The sequence below is a fragment of the Pygocentrus nattereri genome, chromosome 6 (assembly GCF_015220715.1).
Source record: "Pygocentrus nattereri isolate fPygNat1 chromosome 6, fPygNat1.pri, whole genome shotgun sequence".
Lineage (NCBI taxonomy): Eukaryota > Metazoa > Chordata > Actinopteri > Characiformes > Serrasalmidae > Pygocentrus > Pygocentrus nattereri.
The window spans coordinates 47,114,585-47,130,204 of record NC_051216.1 but is presented as its reverse complement, the minus strand read 5'-3'; the positions used below and the strand labels follow the sequence as shown (position 1 = coordinate 47,130,204).

The 15,620-nt window shown below is 43.9% G+C and overlaps 1 protein-coding gene across 1 annotated transcript in view; it reads left to right on the top strand.

Annotated features, from left to right (window-relative positions):
- LOC108439526 (cAMP-dependent protein kinase catalytic subunit PRKX-like) overlaps positions 1–15,620 on the top strand; it is a 40,823-nt gene that overhangs the window by 17,720 nt on the left and 7,483 nt on the right. The window contains exons 5-6 of the mRNA XM_017717975.2: positions 9,321–9,416; positions 11,451–11,508. Coding sequence (XP_017573464.1) covers positions 9,321–9,416; positions 11,451–11,508 — 154 coding nt within the window. The remainder of the gene's footprint in view (positions 1–9,320; positions 9,417–11,450; positions 11,509–15,620) is intronic.

Here is a 15,620-nt window from a genome sequence, read left to right as displayed (position 1 = left end):
GACAGTTTGGGAATTTAGCGTCGTCTCGTCTTCAGAGTCGGACCAAATCGGCTGTCGGTCAGATGTGATCTTAACAGCGTCCGTTTTCTGTTTGTGGCAAAGTGAGAAGTAAAAACGTTCAAATGGCTCGAGCGTCTCCTACAGCTGTCAGAGTCGTTGTGTAACTAAGGTTCATTATACAATAACTACAGGCACTTCAAAGCAAACTGGCTGAGCTATTCTTACAGAAATGTATAATGAAACGTTGGGCCTGCTGGTGGGCCCTGGACATTTGAGAGGTCAAATCACATTTAGAAACCATGTTTTTTGAGCGCAATAGGTCTTTAAATTACGTTCTGTGTTTATATTTTCTAGCAATAGAATGTGTAATATAATAAATTTATACCTAGAACTTGTTGGTGGGATAGGGTTTATACCATTGTGGGATGGTCCACCACACTGCATTGTTCACAGTGACGGGCCTCATCAATCCAAGCCAACTGTCCAAATCAGCTCAGCGTCCAAAGCAAAGGGTCTGGTGATGTAACTGCCACAGCAGTAGTGCCTTATTGATGTCAGACTTCCAGGCAACAGAGGCCGTCACTCGATACAGCCCCAGTCAGCGCAATGCTATTTACTGGGTCCCACTCGTCTGCAGCTGAGCAACACTGACTCCGTTTTGTAGGTCAGCGTATTACTAAAACAGGCGTTTTGAAGGGCTTCCGTGAAATTTGAAAGGTCTTAGTGAAAAACCTGTGCAATTTGCCGTTGAGGGTGGGTGCAGTAGCATGGGCATCCACTAGGGGTCAGCACAAGTCTTAAAAACCTTGAGCATCCTCACTGTTTATTCAGGTACCATCACTAGGATCGTTTTTACTGCCTCCAGCTTTATTTTTCAAGGAATGTTCTCATAACAACGCAGTAAGATCAGAAATGGAGGTCCAGGCTGGTCCAGTTTGAAAATCAGTCTGGTTGAATTGGCAGACTATGTCCAGTTTTAACCACATCCGGGAGCTCCAGGCAGTCAGATTTGAAGGTGTTGGTACTGACTGGACTGGAGTCCCTTGCTTAGTAAAGGCTAGTAAGATTTCAGGTTTTACACTATTCCCCTTTTACTGGAGGGTGTTTCTGCAACTACAGGCCAACTTTCAGGTCCCAATAGTGGATTTTTAGATTTATGTTCAACAAAGAAAATAGTTTAATATAATATAATAACCCATTTTTACTGCTAAGTGTAATGAGCTAATGGAATTTATGAAGCATGCTTTTGACCAAAACACCAGTTAATTCATGCCCCACACCTTCCATATTTATTTAGTCTTGTTTTAATTTCTTTTTACATTCTCATGATCATTCAATGCTTTCGGTAATACATGCATGGGTCACAAAGGACGTCTCTCTCGCTGCCACTCCTAGAGACAATACACACCGATTCACATACAGAACATACAGCACCTCATCAGACACCATAGCAAAGGCCTGCCAACCTGGAATAACTAGGAACAGCCTAGTCACACCTTAGCAACCACCTGGAACCACCTGGGATACCATGGCAATGGCCTAGCAACATGTTAGTAACCACCTGGGATACCACAGCAACACCTTAGCAACCGCTTGGCATTCCATAGCAGCTGTCAAGCCAGTTTAGTTCGTTCATGTTGTTGAATATGTATGTTTGTATGTGTATAAATATACTTATTATATATACATATTATAATATTTCGTTGCTGTTGGAACAAAACCCTGTATCTCCATTTTTGAGTTTTTGACATAAATTGAAAATGCCTGTTACTCTTTGCGTGGTATGTAAATTTAATGACAAATGGACTAAAAGAAATGACTCACAATTGCTTGGAAAAATGTCTCGTTCCATTAGAAGTACAGTAGGTGTTTTCCTTCTGCTGTAAAGTTACCGTTTTGGAGATATGAGGTTTTGTTCCGACAGCAGCGAGATATATATTTATATATAAAAGATATAAATAATTCAGCCATAAGCAAAATTTTCAACACCCAAATTACGTTTAATTTTAAGTAAAATTAAGAACACACTGCACGTTTCAATGCACGGTTACTTTTTATTTAATAAAACATTAAATGTGGCCTGTAAAAAAAAAAAAGTTATGCCACATTTTACATTTAATGTTTTATTTTTTTCCAACACGTTCAAGTCTAAATCTAATTTGACTGCTGTTGTTGAAACGTTTGCACAGGACTGTTCCATGAGACCACATGATCTCACATACGGAACGTCAAACGAAGCCAAACGAAGCCAAACGAAGCCAAACGAAGCCAAACGAGCCAAACGAAGCCAAACGAAGCCAAACGAAGTTTTCAGTGGAAGTATAAATTAACTGAGCGCTCACAAGTAGAAGTGTCTTTTCTTATTCAGCATTTTCTGCATGTCCTTATAATACAGCTTATAACTAGAGCCTGATTTGAAGTGGTTTGATGTCGACTTCTTAAAACAATTTCATATTTATGTAAACATCAGAGATGTCAGTGCATCTCTCAGCTGCTGATGCTGGTGTAAAAGGCGATAATACTGAAAAACAGGGAAAGTGTCTTTAAAGCTGATCGATTCCAGACATTTTAGGGTCGACTCCGATTCCAAGTGACAAAAATCGACGGAGTTTACAGAAAAATCTCGATTCCACAAAAATAAGACGAAGAAGGGCTTGATAGGAAAATGAATAGTACGATATTCATTACAACTGACCTCAGCAGTGACGTGTTTGAGTGCTAACCCTAGGTCAGGTAAATTAATAGGCTGGCCATGTTGTGCCTGGTTTTCCACTGTCAGCTCCTTCAGGTGGGCAGGTGTTTTGGCACTGGTGGTGTTACCTGTGTCAACTGTTCATAACTAATGCTACATTTTATGCTTTAGACTCATTTCCCAATTCCCAAATGAATTTTGGGATGAATTGAATTGAAGAATCTGTTCATTTTGCTGTTGACTCCCAGCCCCACAGCTCTCATGTTCCTGTAAAGACAAAGTCAGTTGAGTCTCTTTGTTTCTGTAGACTCTGATACTTAAAGTTCATTTTTGCTGAGATTAATTTTCTAAATATTGGATAGCCATAGTAGCAGAAACACCCTGGAAGTGTTTCTAGGCCAGTTTTATAACATCCACAGCTGGACCCTCAGAGGGATCAGTGGACCCACCTCCACAGTTTGAGGGGAACATTATCAGTGCTGCCTTTGTATGCGCTCTTGACCGTTGAAGAACATCACTGTAAGGTTCTGGTCCACGTGAGCTGGAGGAACCTTGCTAACTTTCACTCCGGGTGTAAGCTGGGTCCTCGTCCAAGCTGCTCTGTCCTCGTGGCCTTCGACCTCCTGTTCCTCTCCACAGCCTGCTGTGAGAACATTTCACAGGCAGTGCCTGATCCCTGATCTCCCAGCCTTTCTGCTCCCAGTTTGGTGGCAGCTTTGGGATGTGCAGTCTTGTTACGGTTGGCCCGTTCTCTTTCTCTTGGCCAGAGCGTGGAAAAGGAAGGAAGCTGGACTTTCTATCGTTTGCCGTTTCCTAAGAGCAAATAAGATGGGCGTCGGGTCAGCCTGGGAACCGACTACTTCCCTCCATCCAGGGTTTTCATTCATCACTGTCAGATCCCCTCGTTCAGCTGAAACACGCTGTGCTGCTAGGCTTCTGGAACCGACGCCACCGGATGATGGATCCTCTTTTAGGAATCGTGACTTGCTTTACTGCCTTCTGCTGCGAGACGGCAGGCACCATTCCTGACCTGATTCCGCTTAGCGAAATGCAGTTAACCTCTTTTCCATAGTGGAGAGATTACAGCCTGCCGTGTCTCCAGCGCTATAAATCATAGCAGGCTTTGAAGTCACAGCCCCCTCGAGCGAGGGTCCTTTACCTCCATCCATGCAGGAGTTCCTCAGAACCTGTCTGGAGGCCCTTAAAAAGGCCTGTTTGCTTGTTTTTATCCCGGGAGTCACTGATATATTCATACCCAGCAAGCCAGTCGCAGCAGTTACCATAATGGCTTTTCGGATCTGCCACATTACATAACTGACTAACATCTGGCCCACCTGTATCCCCCCGAATCACCATGATGTCTTACCCTGTTCCTGTCGAGCGCTGGGGCTCCAGACTGAAGAACAGCCAGAGCCGTGAAATGCAGTTCCTCGCTTAAGCTGATGAATTCAGGGCTGGAGTTTCGAAGCCCCTCTCGTGTCAGAATGTGATATTTATTTGTTGATGTTGGAAGGACAGCAGCTTTCGTCGTCTTTTATGAGTTATAATGGATCCTAAAGATCTAAACCTGCGTAGTATTTGGAGGTTAAAGGCAGCAGTGCACTCCAAATGAAAACACTGGGCCTAAATGTGCTCACAGAGCAGGTACTATGTGGGTGGTGGGTCATTCTCAGCACTGCAGTAACACTGACGTGGTGGTGGTGTGTTAGTGTGTGTTGTGCTGGTGTGAGTGGATCAGACACAGCAGAGCTGCTGGAGTTTTTAAACGCTGTGTCCACTCACTGTCCACTTTATTAGACACTCCTACCTTGTCAGTCCACCTTGTAGATGTAAAGTCAGAGACGACAGCTCATCTGCTGCTGCACAGTTTGTGTTGGTCGTCCTCTAGTCCTTCATCAGTGGTCACAGGACGCTGCCCACAGGACGCTGCCCACAGGATGCTGCCCACAGGACGCTGCCCACAGGACGCTGCCCACAGGACGCTGCCCACAGGACGCTGTTGGCTGGATATTTTTGGTTGGTGGACTATTCTCAGTCCAGCAGTGACACTGAGGCATGTAAACACTCCAGCAGCACTGCTGTGTCTGATCCACTCACACCAGCACAACACACACTAACACACCACCACCACGTCAGTGTTACTGCAGTGCTGAGAATGACCCACCACCCCAAACAGTACCTGCTCTGTGAGGGTCCATGGGGGTCCTGACCACTGAAGAACAGGGTAACAGAGTATCAGAGAAACAGATGGACTACAGTCTGTAACTGTAGAACTACAGAGTGCAGCTATACAGTAAGTGGAGCTGATAAAGTGGACAGTGAGCGCAGAAACGAGGAGGTGGTCAAAACGTTATTCTTGATTGGTGTCTTTAACATGTTTGTAACATAAATGCAAATTTTGGTTTCTATGCTTGAAGCGTCTGATCTTTTTCAGGTCCTGATTCTCAGGTTTTCAGTTTTAGCACCTGAGGGAAAAAAAGGGAATTTTGTTGTTATAAACAGGGAAACAAGGTTGCCCTGGGGTACAAAATGTTGGGAACCCCTGGTCTAGATACATACATAAATAACGGTGTGACAACCCAAACCCCCCCCACCCCCCCCCACCCCACCACCACCTCTACAATCACCACAAATCAAGCCAGGACGGCTCATTAACCGGAGTGAGAAAAACCAACACCAACCAGTACTGACCCTTCCCCTCGCCTCCTGGTCACATCCTCTGCCCAAGTCTAATTGAGGTCATTAAGACCATTTGTCACTCACTCGGGTCACTCGGGTCACTAGCTAGGCTATGAGTACTCTAACAGTCTTGATAAACTCTTCAGCATGTACTGCGTTAGATATGCTTATTACTATCTAATAAGCATATCTAGCACAAACGGCATTAAAAGCAAATTCCGCTGATTTTGTCAACATTCCTGCATAATTACATCACTAAGATGTAAACAGAGTCATTCAGGGCGGTTTGGCGTGAAACGCTCCGTTCTAGAGAAACTTTTCTTCACAGTGGTGGTGATAGGAACCAGACGTCCACCTCTGAAAGCTCCCCCTACTAACATTATTAGATGAAATGGTAATGAATCCACTGCTTGATGTCTGAGGCGTCCCGATAGTTTGAGAAGGTTTTGACCTGTATATATTTTTAAAAGCACATTTCTGATGAAGCGGTACTTGCAGGGCGTCGTGAGGCAAAATAGTCCCCAAAGGCCCGTTGCAGACATGGCGACACCTGGTTCCCATCGCCACCACTGTAAAGAAATTGAATCTCTCTAATGTCACACCGGTCTGAAAACACACGATCCAACCACTCTGAATGACTTTGTTTACATCACAATCCTTAAATTATGCAGGAATTTTTGGGTAGGTATGTATTTTACCCCTCACACTGCTTTGCCAGGTTAGCATAACTATGAACTTTTCACATTCTCATTCCCCAACCGGTCGGAATCCGAAGATTCCGATTCACCAGTGTTTTCTTGTTTGGGATTTGTTCTTAGTTACGAACAGAATCTATGCACAATTTTAAGAACACGACTTTTTCTTAGGGCCTTTCTTAAGAACCATCCATCCATCCATTTTCCAAGCCGCTTCTCCATCAGGGTCGCGGGGGGGTGCTGGAGCCTATCCCAGCAGTCATCGGGCAGATCGCCAGTCCATCACAGGGCAGACACACAGAGACAGACACAGATGGTCACTGACACCTAGGGGCAATTCAGCATGTCCAATTGGCCTGACTGCATGTCTTTGGACTGTGGGCGGAAACCGGAGAACCCGGAGGAACCCCACACAGACACGGGGAGAACATGCAAACTCCACACAGAGAGGACAGAGAATTGAACCCAGGCCCTCCTCGCTGTGAGGCAACAGCGCCACCCACTGCGCCACCGCGCCACCGTGCCGCCCTCTTTCTTAAGAACAACCTAGGAACATATTGATGAATGTGGCCTGTTGTTTATGAAGCCACACCCAATGTAAAGTCGTACGAGAGTGAAACCGGACGTGTGGGACAGTGTCATGGTAACGGTGATGGTCCGTGCAGGTGCCGAGGCTGACGTCTCTGACTCAGCTTTATTAGGCCTCATCTGGATTACTGCACGTGATCTCACGTCTCGCAGCAGTGGGACTAGGCGAATGGGTGCAGGCGCCATATGTGGCCTGCTGGAGTCGGGTCAAAGCTGAACACTCGTTTAAGACCTTGTGGGAACTTGTGGGCTGTCCACAATTACTGTGGTGTTGCTGAAGTGCACAGTCGCATGACGGATGTACGTGTCTGATCTTTGGGAGAGGTTGTTACGTTTGACTGCAATTCCCCTTTTTCTGTTCATCTAAATAGCAAAGCGCTGTTCACCGTGGCTCTCCCTGAAAGGACTGGAAGGGCAAGGCCAGTTATTTTGTTTCTGCTATACCCTAAAAACATCTAAGCTTGAGATCAAAAGATGAAAATGAGATGAGATTTTATCTCCTGATATTCACGTCTAGCTGTATTAAAACCTGGATCCACCCAGTTGTCAAGTGGGGAAAAAGTATTGGAACATGTGACTGACGGGCGTTTCTTGGTTGCCCAGGCGTGCCGTGTTGGATCGATAGCCCTGAATGTCTACTCTTGGTTTAAAGCTTTTGTTTCGCCTATTAAGACTGTATTTTATAAGGATAAACCAAGACCCAAAGGAGAGAAGGGAAGAAAGGAAGCTGAGAAAAGAGGGAAATTTGAGCTATTGCGCAAGCGCTGGGCATAACCAGCGCAATAGTTATCCTGGAAAAGAAAGAGGCCGCTGGAGAAGTAACAGCCAGACAGAACAGGTCAGCCAAGGACAACAACAGCGGTTGATGACTAAACATTGTGAGGAATGTAAAGAAAAAGCCAAAAACAGTCACCAGAACCTCCACAGGGCAGGGATGAAGGGACTGAAATCCACCAAGAGCAGAGATGTAGAGGCCGTACCAGACGCAGACCTCTCATCAGCAGTAAGGTTGGAAGGCCAGATTGGAATTTGCAGAGAAATTCAGAGATGAGCCTCAAAAGTTCTGGAATAGAGTTTCATGGACTGATGAGACCAAGAATAACCTTGACGTGCAAGGTTGACGTGCGGAGAAAGAAGGGGTCTGCACATGGTCCAAAACATACAAGCTTGCTGGTGAAGCATGGTGGAGGTAGTGTCATGGCTTGGGCTTGCATGGCAGCTTCTGGACCAGGTTCACTATTCGTTATTGAAGATTTAGAGTCATGATGGTAGCAGCAGAACGCATTCACAGGTCTACATAGACATTCTGTTTGAAATGGATCCGGATTAGTCAGGAGGAACGTCATCATGCAGCCCTGACACACTGCCGACACATCAAATGGAAAAAAATGGAAACTGCAGTAAAAGGAAGAATGCAGCAGCTTAGTGATGTCAGTGGGTCACACACTTGAAGCGGTTATTGCAAGCAAGGGATTGACTACACGGCCAGAAGTATGGAAACCCTCCTATTTATTGAGTTCCGTGTGTTTCCACCACACTCATTGCTAACAAGGGTATAACATCAAACGCTGGCAGGAGAATGGGTCGTACTGAAGAGCTCAGTGCCTTTAAGCATGGCACTGTCACAGGATGCCACCTTTGTCACAAGGCAGCTTGTGAAATTTCTTCTCTGCTAGTTCTGCCCCGGTCAACTGTAAGTGCTTTCATTGTGAAATGAACCCATGAAGCAACAATAGCTCAGCCACAAAGCAGTAGACCATGCAAACTCACCTATCCTCTGCTATATCACTCACTGCCTCTGGAAGCAACATCAGCACAAGAACTGTGTGTTGGGAGCTTCGGGAAATGGGTTTCCGTGGCTGAGCAGCTGTACATAAGCCTAGGATAACTATGCGCAATGCCAAGTGTCAGCTGGAGGGGTGTAAAGCGCTGCCACTGGACTCTGGAGCAGTGGAAACATGTTCTCTGGAGTGCTGTCCCAGCTTCACTGTCTGGTTTGATGGATAAATCTGGCTTTGCAGGATGCCAGGAGAACATTACTTACCGGAATGCAGAGTGCCAACAGTAAAGTTTGGTGGAGGAGGGATGATGGGCTGGGGCTTTGGGCCCTCAGTTCATTTTAAACAGCCTATTGTCAGCAGTTTGGGGAAGAGCCTTTCCTGTTCCAGCATGACTGAGCCCCTGTGCACAAAGCAGCATTAAGACATGGTTTGAGAAGTTTGGTGTGGAGGAACTCCAGTGGACAGAGCACTGACGTCAACCTCGCTGATCCACTGGAACGTCGATTGCGAGCCAGGCCTTCTTGTCCATCATCAGTTCACTTAACACCCCCCCAACACACACACACACACACATACACAAACACACACTCTGCTGCTCCCACACTGGGCATAGTTAAGCAGGACAATGCCATTTTCTGTGGAGCACTGAAGCTCATATCTAATAGCCTCGTCATCCATTTGTGATCAGATTGCATGAGACACATGATGCCGGGTATAAACTCTTAATCTGCACTAATTCGCTTATTCATTGTATCAGGGCTTAAGTTGATGGACTGTGGCAGCTCTAATGGTGTTTTCTTTACCATGTTTTCCCAACCTGAACACGTGCTGAGAACTAATCCGCAGAAGAGAGAGTAAATTTGTGTTTTTGCTCTTTTGATTAAGGTATCCACCGTTCTTTGATGACAATCCCTTTGGTATCTACCAGAAGGTTCTCGCTGCCAAGCTGAACTTCCCTCGCCATCTGGATTTCTATGTAAAGTAAGTAGACATTAACGACATCTACATCCGTTAAAGGGCCTGTATCCTGCTTTTTGCTTGCATTCTACTGCCACTCATATGTGGCTTTGTGTACAGAAGAATTAAAAGTATTCATTCATTTCCAGACCTTTTTTGAATCAAAGCGGCTGTTTTAGTGGCTGTGAAGCAAAGTGGGCTGAAACACTACTTACAGCTTTGGCATGAATGGGCAGAGCTGAACTGCTACAGGCCAAAACAGGCCAATCTGTGTAAACGCAAAGCTTTCGGCAAAATGACAGAAACGCTGAACTTAAAACAGACTGTTTTCACAACTTAGATCCCAGATGTGGCCCGGGGAGCGAATGGTCTGTATTGTGCACCTTAACAATGTTTAGACACTACAGCAAATTTTTCCTTTAAAAACAAAAATAAGAGAAATTTTAATTTTCTGCACATCAAAAAACGCTTTATTGGCAAGTAGAATTGTCTTGAATGGAGTCGATGTCGAGCTAATGTTCTTCATTTTAGTTGAATTTGAATTGAATTTCATTTCAATTCTTAAAATTCTTCTTTTTAAGATCATAATAAAATTGTTTATCTTATTTCCTGAAAATGTTTTTACTTATTTTTGAGAGTAATTTTTTAAGCATAATCGTCTCACTAGATGAGATGAAATAATCTAAATAATAAATGATAATAATAATAAATAATAAATGAAATAATCTAGCTTATTTTAAGAAATATGCCAGGAGCAAAATGATCTGCCGACATAGTGAGAGAATTGAACTTCATGTATCATATAATATTTGTACATCCGTCTCAACATGAGAAATATTCGATATTAAGGCTGATTTTCCTTGTAAGGATATCGTTTTGGGATGATCAGAGTGTTAAGATGCGCAGTAGCTGCAGAAACTCTGAGCTTGGTTTGTTGGTATTTCTGTTAGCGATGGATTTTGGAAGTGATTAAATAATAAGTGTATTTGAAATCCCCGTGACCGTGAGCGAAGTCATGCCGGTGGAAGTCTCTCCCTCACCGTAGCTTAATTAGCCCAGGTTTGGACCACAGGAGGCCGGCCGTGTGTTCAGCTGCTCACAAGTCTGTTCAGGATTTACACTACGACGCACAGCAGGCGGTCAAACGACAGATTCTCCACTTCACGTGAAGGAGCTTCTCTTTTTCCAGTGCAGACCAAAGTTTCACGCTCCCGTCTGCCACGTCACATGTGAATTTTAAATTATTACCTTAATGATGACCCTGAATAAGAACAAGCAACATTTCAGTAGTTAGATTTACTGAATCACTTTCAGACTGATTAGGATGCTCAATGATACCGAACCAAATTGTCATTCGGCAGATAACTCTTAACCCAGAATTCCGACCCAGAATTCCTAGTATAATACATGCCAATGAAATGCCAAAAAGCAGAAAGCAGTGATTAGTAAATTCTGACCTCCTGTTAAACTAAATACAGACAGTAGTCCATCTGTTTCTCTGATACTCTGTTACCCTGTTCTTCAGTGGTCAGGACCCCCGTGGACCCTCACAGAGTAGGTACTATTGGGGTGGTGGGTCATTCTCAGCACTGCAGTAACACTGACGTGGCGGTGGTGGTGTTTTAATGTGTGTTGTGCTGGTCTGAGTAGATCAGACACAGCAGTCTCAAATCACTCCTGTGCCAGATTTTTTTGGAACTTGTTGCAGGCTCCAATTTCAGAATGAGCGTATGAAGTTGAAGATACGGCATTAAATGTCTTTGTACTGCTTTCATTTTAATGTAGGTGGATTTACAAATCACTGCTTCCGGTTTTTATTGACATTTCATATACTGTCCCAACCTTTGTGGAATTGGGTTTCCGTCTTGGAGTTTTTGGCACTTACAAACGGAGACGACTGTGAAACTGCTTTATGTAGTAGATGAAGATCTGGACGTAGATGTGGAGAGCCCTTAACTGGAGTCATGATACAGTACATTTTATAGTCGATTGCTGTTTCTGTTTAAACGTCAAGTGAGAGATTCATTTTTTCATAACCTTCTGCGTTTGTTCTTCCAGAGACCTCATCAAGAAGCTCCTTGTTGTGGACAAAACAAAGAGACTTGGAAACCTGAGGGTAAGCGCCTTAAACGTCCATGCTGAAGGCCTTCACACTGGGTGCAATTTATTTGAGTGTTTTATTCGGACATCAGTAAATCAGTTTGAACCTGAATATAACTGATCATATCACAGACGCAATGGCAAACACACGTTTTATTCACTCTCTGCTATGAACTCACTCCACGATTCACTGTTGTCTTCGCTGTTGGCATGGAAACGGCCAAGCTGGCCAATCGTCTGTGTCACCTCATCTATACATTTTTGACAAACGTCAGGGATTAGTTTGTTTCTGCCTCGTCTTTATTCAAGCTGCATCTCCAAAATCAGCTCAGACTGATTTACTAAGGTCTGAGCTGTGAAGGACGTTCACATTCTGACCATTTGTAAAAAAAAAAAACAAGTGTTGTGTCCAGTGTACATACTTTTGCAGAAAAAGCGGTCAGAAAGTGTTTGAACAGTCTAACTTCCACAGTATCTCACATTAGTTAAGTCACCCTCTCAATATTTATCTGATAATGTCAGTCTCACCATAACAGCATTCGTCCAGAAAGGGAGCATGTCTTCTGAAAACTCATTACTCCTAGTAACCATGGAAATGAGTCTAGTGTAACCATGCAAATGAGTCTACCGTAACCATGGAAATAGGTGTAATGTTACCATGGAAATGAGTCTAGCATAACCATGGAAATGAATCTATCGTAACCATGGAAATAGGTGTAGTGTAACCATGGAAATGAGTCTACCGTAACCATGGAAATAGGTGTAATGTTACCATGGAAATGAGTCTAGCATAACCATGGAAATGAGTCTAGTGTAACCATGGAAATGAGTCTACCGTAACCATGGAAATAGGTGTAATGTTACCATGGAAATGAGTCTAGCATAACCATGGAAATGAATCTATCGTAACCATGGAAATAGGTGTAGTGTAACCATGGAAATGAGTCTACCGTAACCATGGAAATAGGTGTAATGTTACCATGGAAATGAGTCTAGCATAACCATGGAAATGAGTCTAGTGTAACCATGGAAATAGGTGTAGTGTAACCATGGAAATGAGTCTACCGTAACCATGGAAATAGGTGTAATGTTACCATGGAAATGAGTCTAGCATAACCATGGAAATGAGTCTAGTGTAACCATGCAAATAGGTGTAGTGTAATCATGGAAATGAGTCTAGCATAACCATGGAAATGAGTCTAGTGTAACCATGGAAATAGGTATAGTGTAACCATGGAAATGAGTCTAGCATAACCATGGAAATGAGTCTAGTGTAACCATGGAAATAGGTGTAGTGTAACCATGGAAATGAGTCTAGCGTAACCATGGAAATGAGTCTAGCGTAACCATGGAAATGAGTCTAGCGTAACCATGGAAATGAGTCTAGTGTAACCAAGGAAATAGGTGTAGTGTAACCATGGAAATGAGTCTAGCGTAACCAAGGAAATAGGTGTAGTGTAACCATGGAAATGAGTCTAGCGTAACCATGGAAATGAGTCTAGTGTAACCATGGAAATAGGTGTAGTGTAACCATGGAAATGAGTCTAGCATAACCATGGAAATGAGTCTACCGTAACCATGGAAATGAGTCTAGCGTAACCATGGAAATGAGTCTAGTATAACCATGGAAATGAGTCTAGCATAACCATGGAAATAGGTGTAGTGTAACCATGGAAATGAGTCTAGCGTAACCATGGAAATGAGTCTAGCGTAACCATGGAAATGAGTCTACCGTAACCATGGAAATGAGTCTAGCGTAACCATGGAAATGAGTCTAGCGTAACCATGGAAATGAATGTAGCGTAACCATGGAAATGAGTGTATCATAACTATGGAAATGGGTGAAATGTAGCCATGGGTGTAGGCCACTGATCCACATACTGGTGTAGTTATACTACAGATGCATTTGTATAATCAGCTTGTGTTAATAATAATTCTATCATCTGGATTTTGACCGCTGGGCAGTGCAGACCTGCACTATTTAGACAAACTCCCCCACCTCCCCTTCCCCCAGTGGAAACACCTATGGACGGTACACTCGGGTGCCAAGTGTAACGTGTGGTTCTCCACTACTGAGGGCTTTAAAACGAGAGGTCTTTGCTTCGTAACTGACCTGCAGTCCGTGTAAATTTATGACCTCTGACCTGTGAGCAGCCTCTGATCTCCCACTTCACGCATTTTAATGAGCCCCATCATCCGCAGGCCAGCGCCACTTAACCCTTTACAGCTCTGCGGGTGGTGCAGTAGCGTATTACAAGGTGTCCAGAATGAAAAGTTTCCTTTCCAGTCGTTGCCAGGTTTGGCTCCACGAGGGGCTCCATAAAGCTCATCCTGGAACCACCCTAGTGAATATTAGCCACAGAAGGGGTCAGACGTGAGACGGAGCCTTGAAGAACCTGGACTGCTGGCTGTTTATTGGTACTCTTTCAATTTCCAGCACTTCCAGAGTGAACTACTAACTTTGGCTGTTGTCCAATATACAACCCTATTTCCAAAAAAGTTGGGACGCTGGGCAAAATGTAAATAAAAACAAAATATAATGATGTGCAAATCATTTAAACCCATGGTACGGATGACATGCACATCTGTGAATATGCTGCCATCCAGACGACGTCTTTTTCAGGGAAGGCCTTGATTATTTCAGCAAGACGATGTAAAACCACATTCTGCATGTATTACAGCAGCACTGCTCCGTATTAAAAGAGCCCAGGCGCCTAACTGACCTGCTTGCAGTCCAGACCGGTCACCACTGAGAACATTTGGAGGGTTATAAAATGAAAAATACAACAAAGGAGTCCTTGAACTGATGAGCATTTCACTTCCAAAGCTACAGCAGCGTCTCTTCAGTTCACAGACACAGAGTGCTGTTAAAGAAGAGGTGATGAAACACAGCAGTAAAAAGGCCCCCGTCCCACCTTTTGTGGAACATGTGGCTGGCATCAAATCCAATCCAAATCTGGCAAATATTTTTAAAAAAAACAATGAAATTTCTCAGTTTCAACATCTGATATGTCGTCTTTGTAGCATTTTCCTCTAAAAATATGGTTCACAAGATTTCCACATCATATTTTTATTTACATTTTGCACATCATCCCACGTGGAAATAAACCAAACTCATGTGGATTTATTTTTACTGTCAGTCACTGGATTCATTTCATTCACTTTAAGAGCTGCTGTAGTCTCAAATTAAGACGGTAAAGCAAAGTGGTTCGGTTCACTCAAGTGCTTTGTCATTTATATTAATGCTGTTTAAATATTAAGCTCAGCAGAAAGCACTGAAAATGGATTACTGAAAAATACCCAGGCGATTGTGTTGACGTCAGGCTCCTAAGCTGCATAAGTCTCTTTCTGTTGCTTGTCCAGAGATGCATATCTGTGATTATAGGCCAAATGTGGCTCATGAATTCTGATATTTACTGAGTATTACAGTCTTAATGGGGCCTACTACTCAGATTCCTAAATACAGGGCCGGCAGTTTTGACTAGGCTCTTTAAAAATGGGGATTTAATGTCTAAACGAGTTAACGCTCAGACATGACGGCATTCCGAAGTACTTCCGGAAAGTCTCTGTAGACGGAATGTGCACTAATAACCAGGCATGGCCTGTGAAATAAGGACTTTGCTCTCTGAAGAACCGACCACAGCGCTGAAGAAAGGAGCCTTTAAAGCCTTTTTTAGGCCCAGTCAGGACTGCATTAGCTCGCATTCTTCAGTGAGTATAAATGTCACCAAAACTTTAAACACGAGGGATTAGTTAATGCCGAGCAGCTGAAAATTAGCGGCGGCCGCTCTCCTCAGCAGTTGCAGGTGGTTGCGGCTGGTTGCAGAGCTGGAGGACATGAGGCTGTTGCTAGCATTTGGTTCCAGTTAGCGATGGCACATCGCTGGCTCTATGCAGTGAATGCAAGCGCTCTGGAGAAGCTTTCCATAACCGATTCCCAGAATTAGTGACCCTTTCTAGAACTCTTTTGGACACTCTGAGTTTCCCAAAAGGTCACATGGAACCAGCTCGGGTGGAAAAAATCGTTTTAACTAGTGAGGCACCGAAATGAAGATTCAAGCCAAACGCAGACACCAAACCAAAGTTCAGGACATAAAGGCCAAAAACTGAAACTGAAAAAGAGACAAT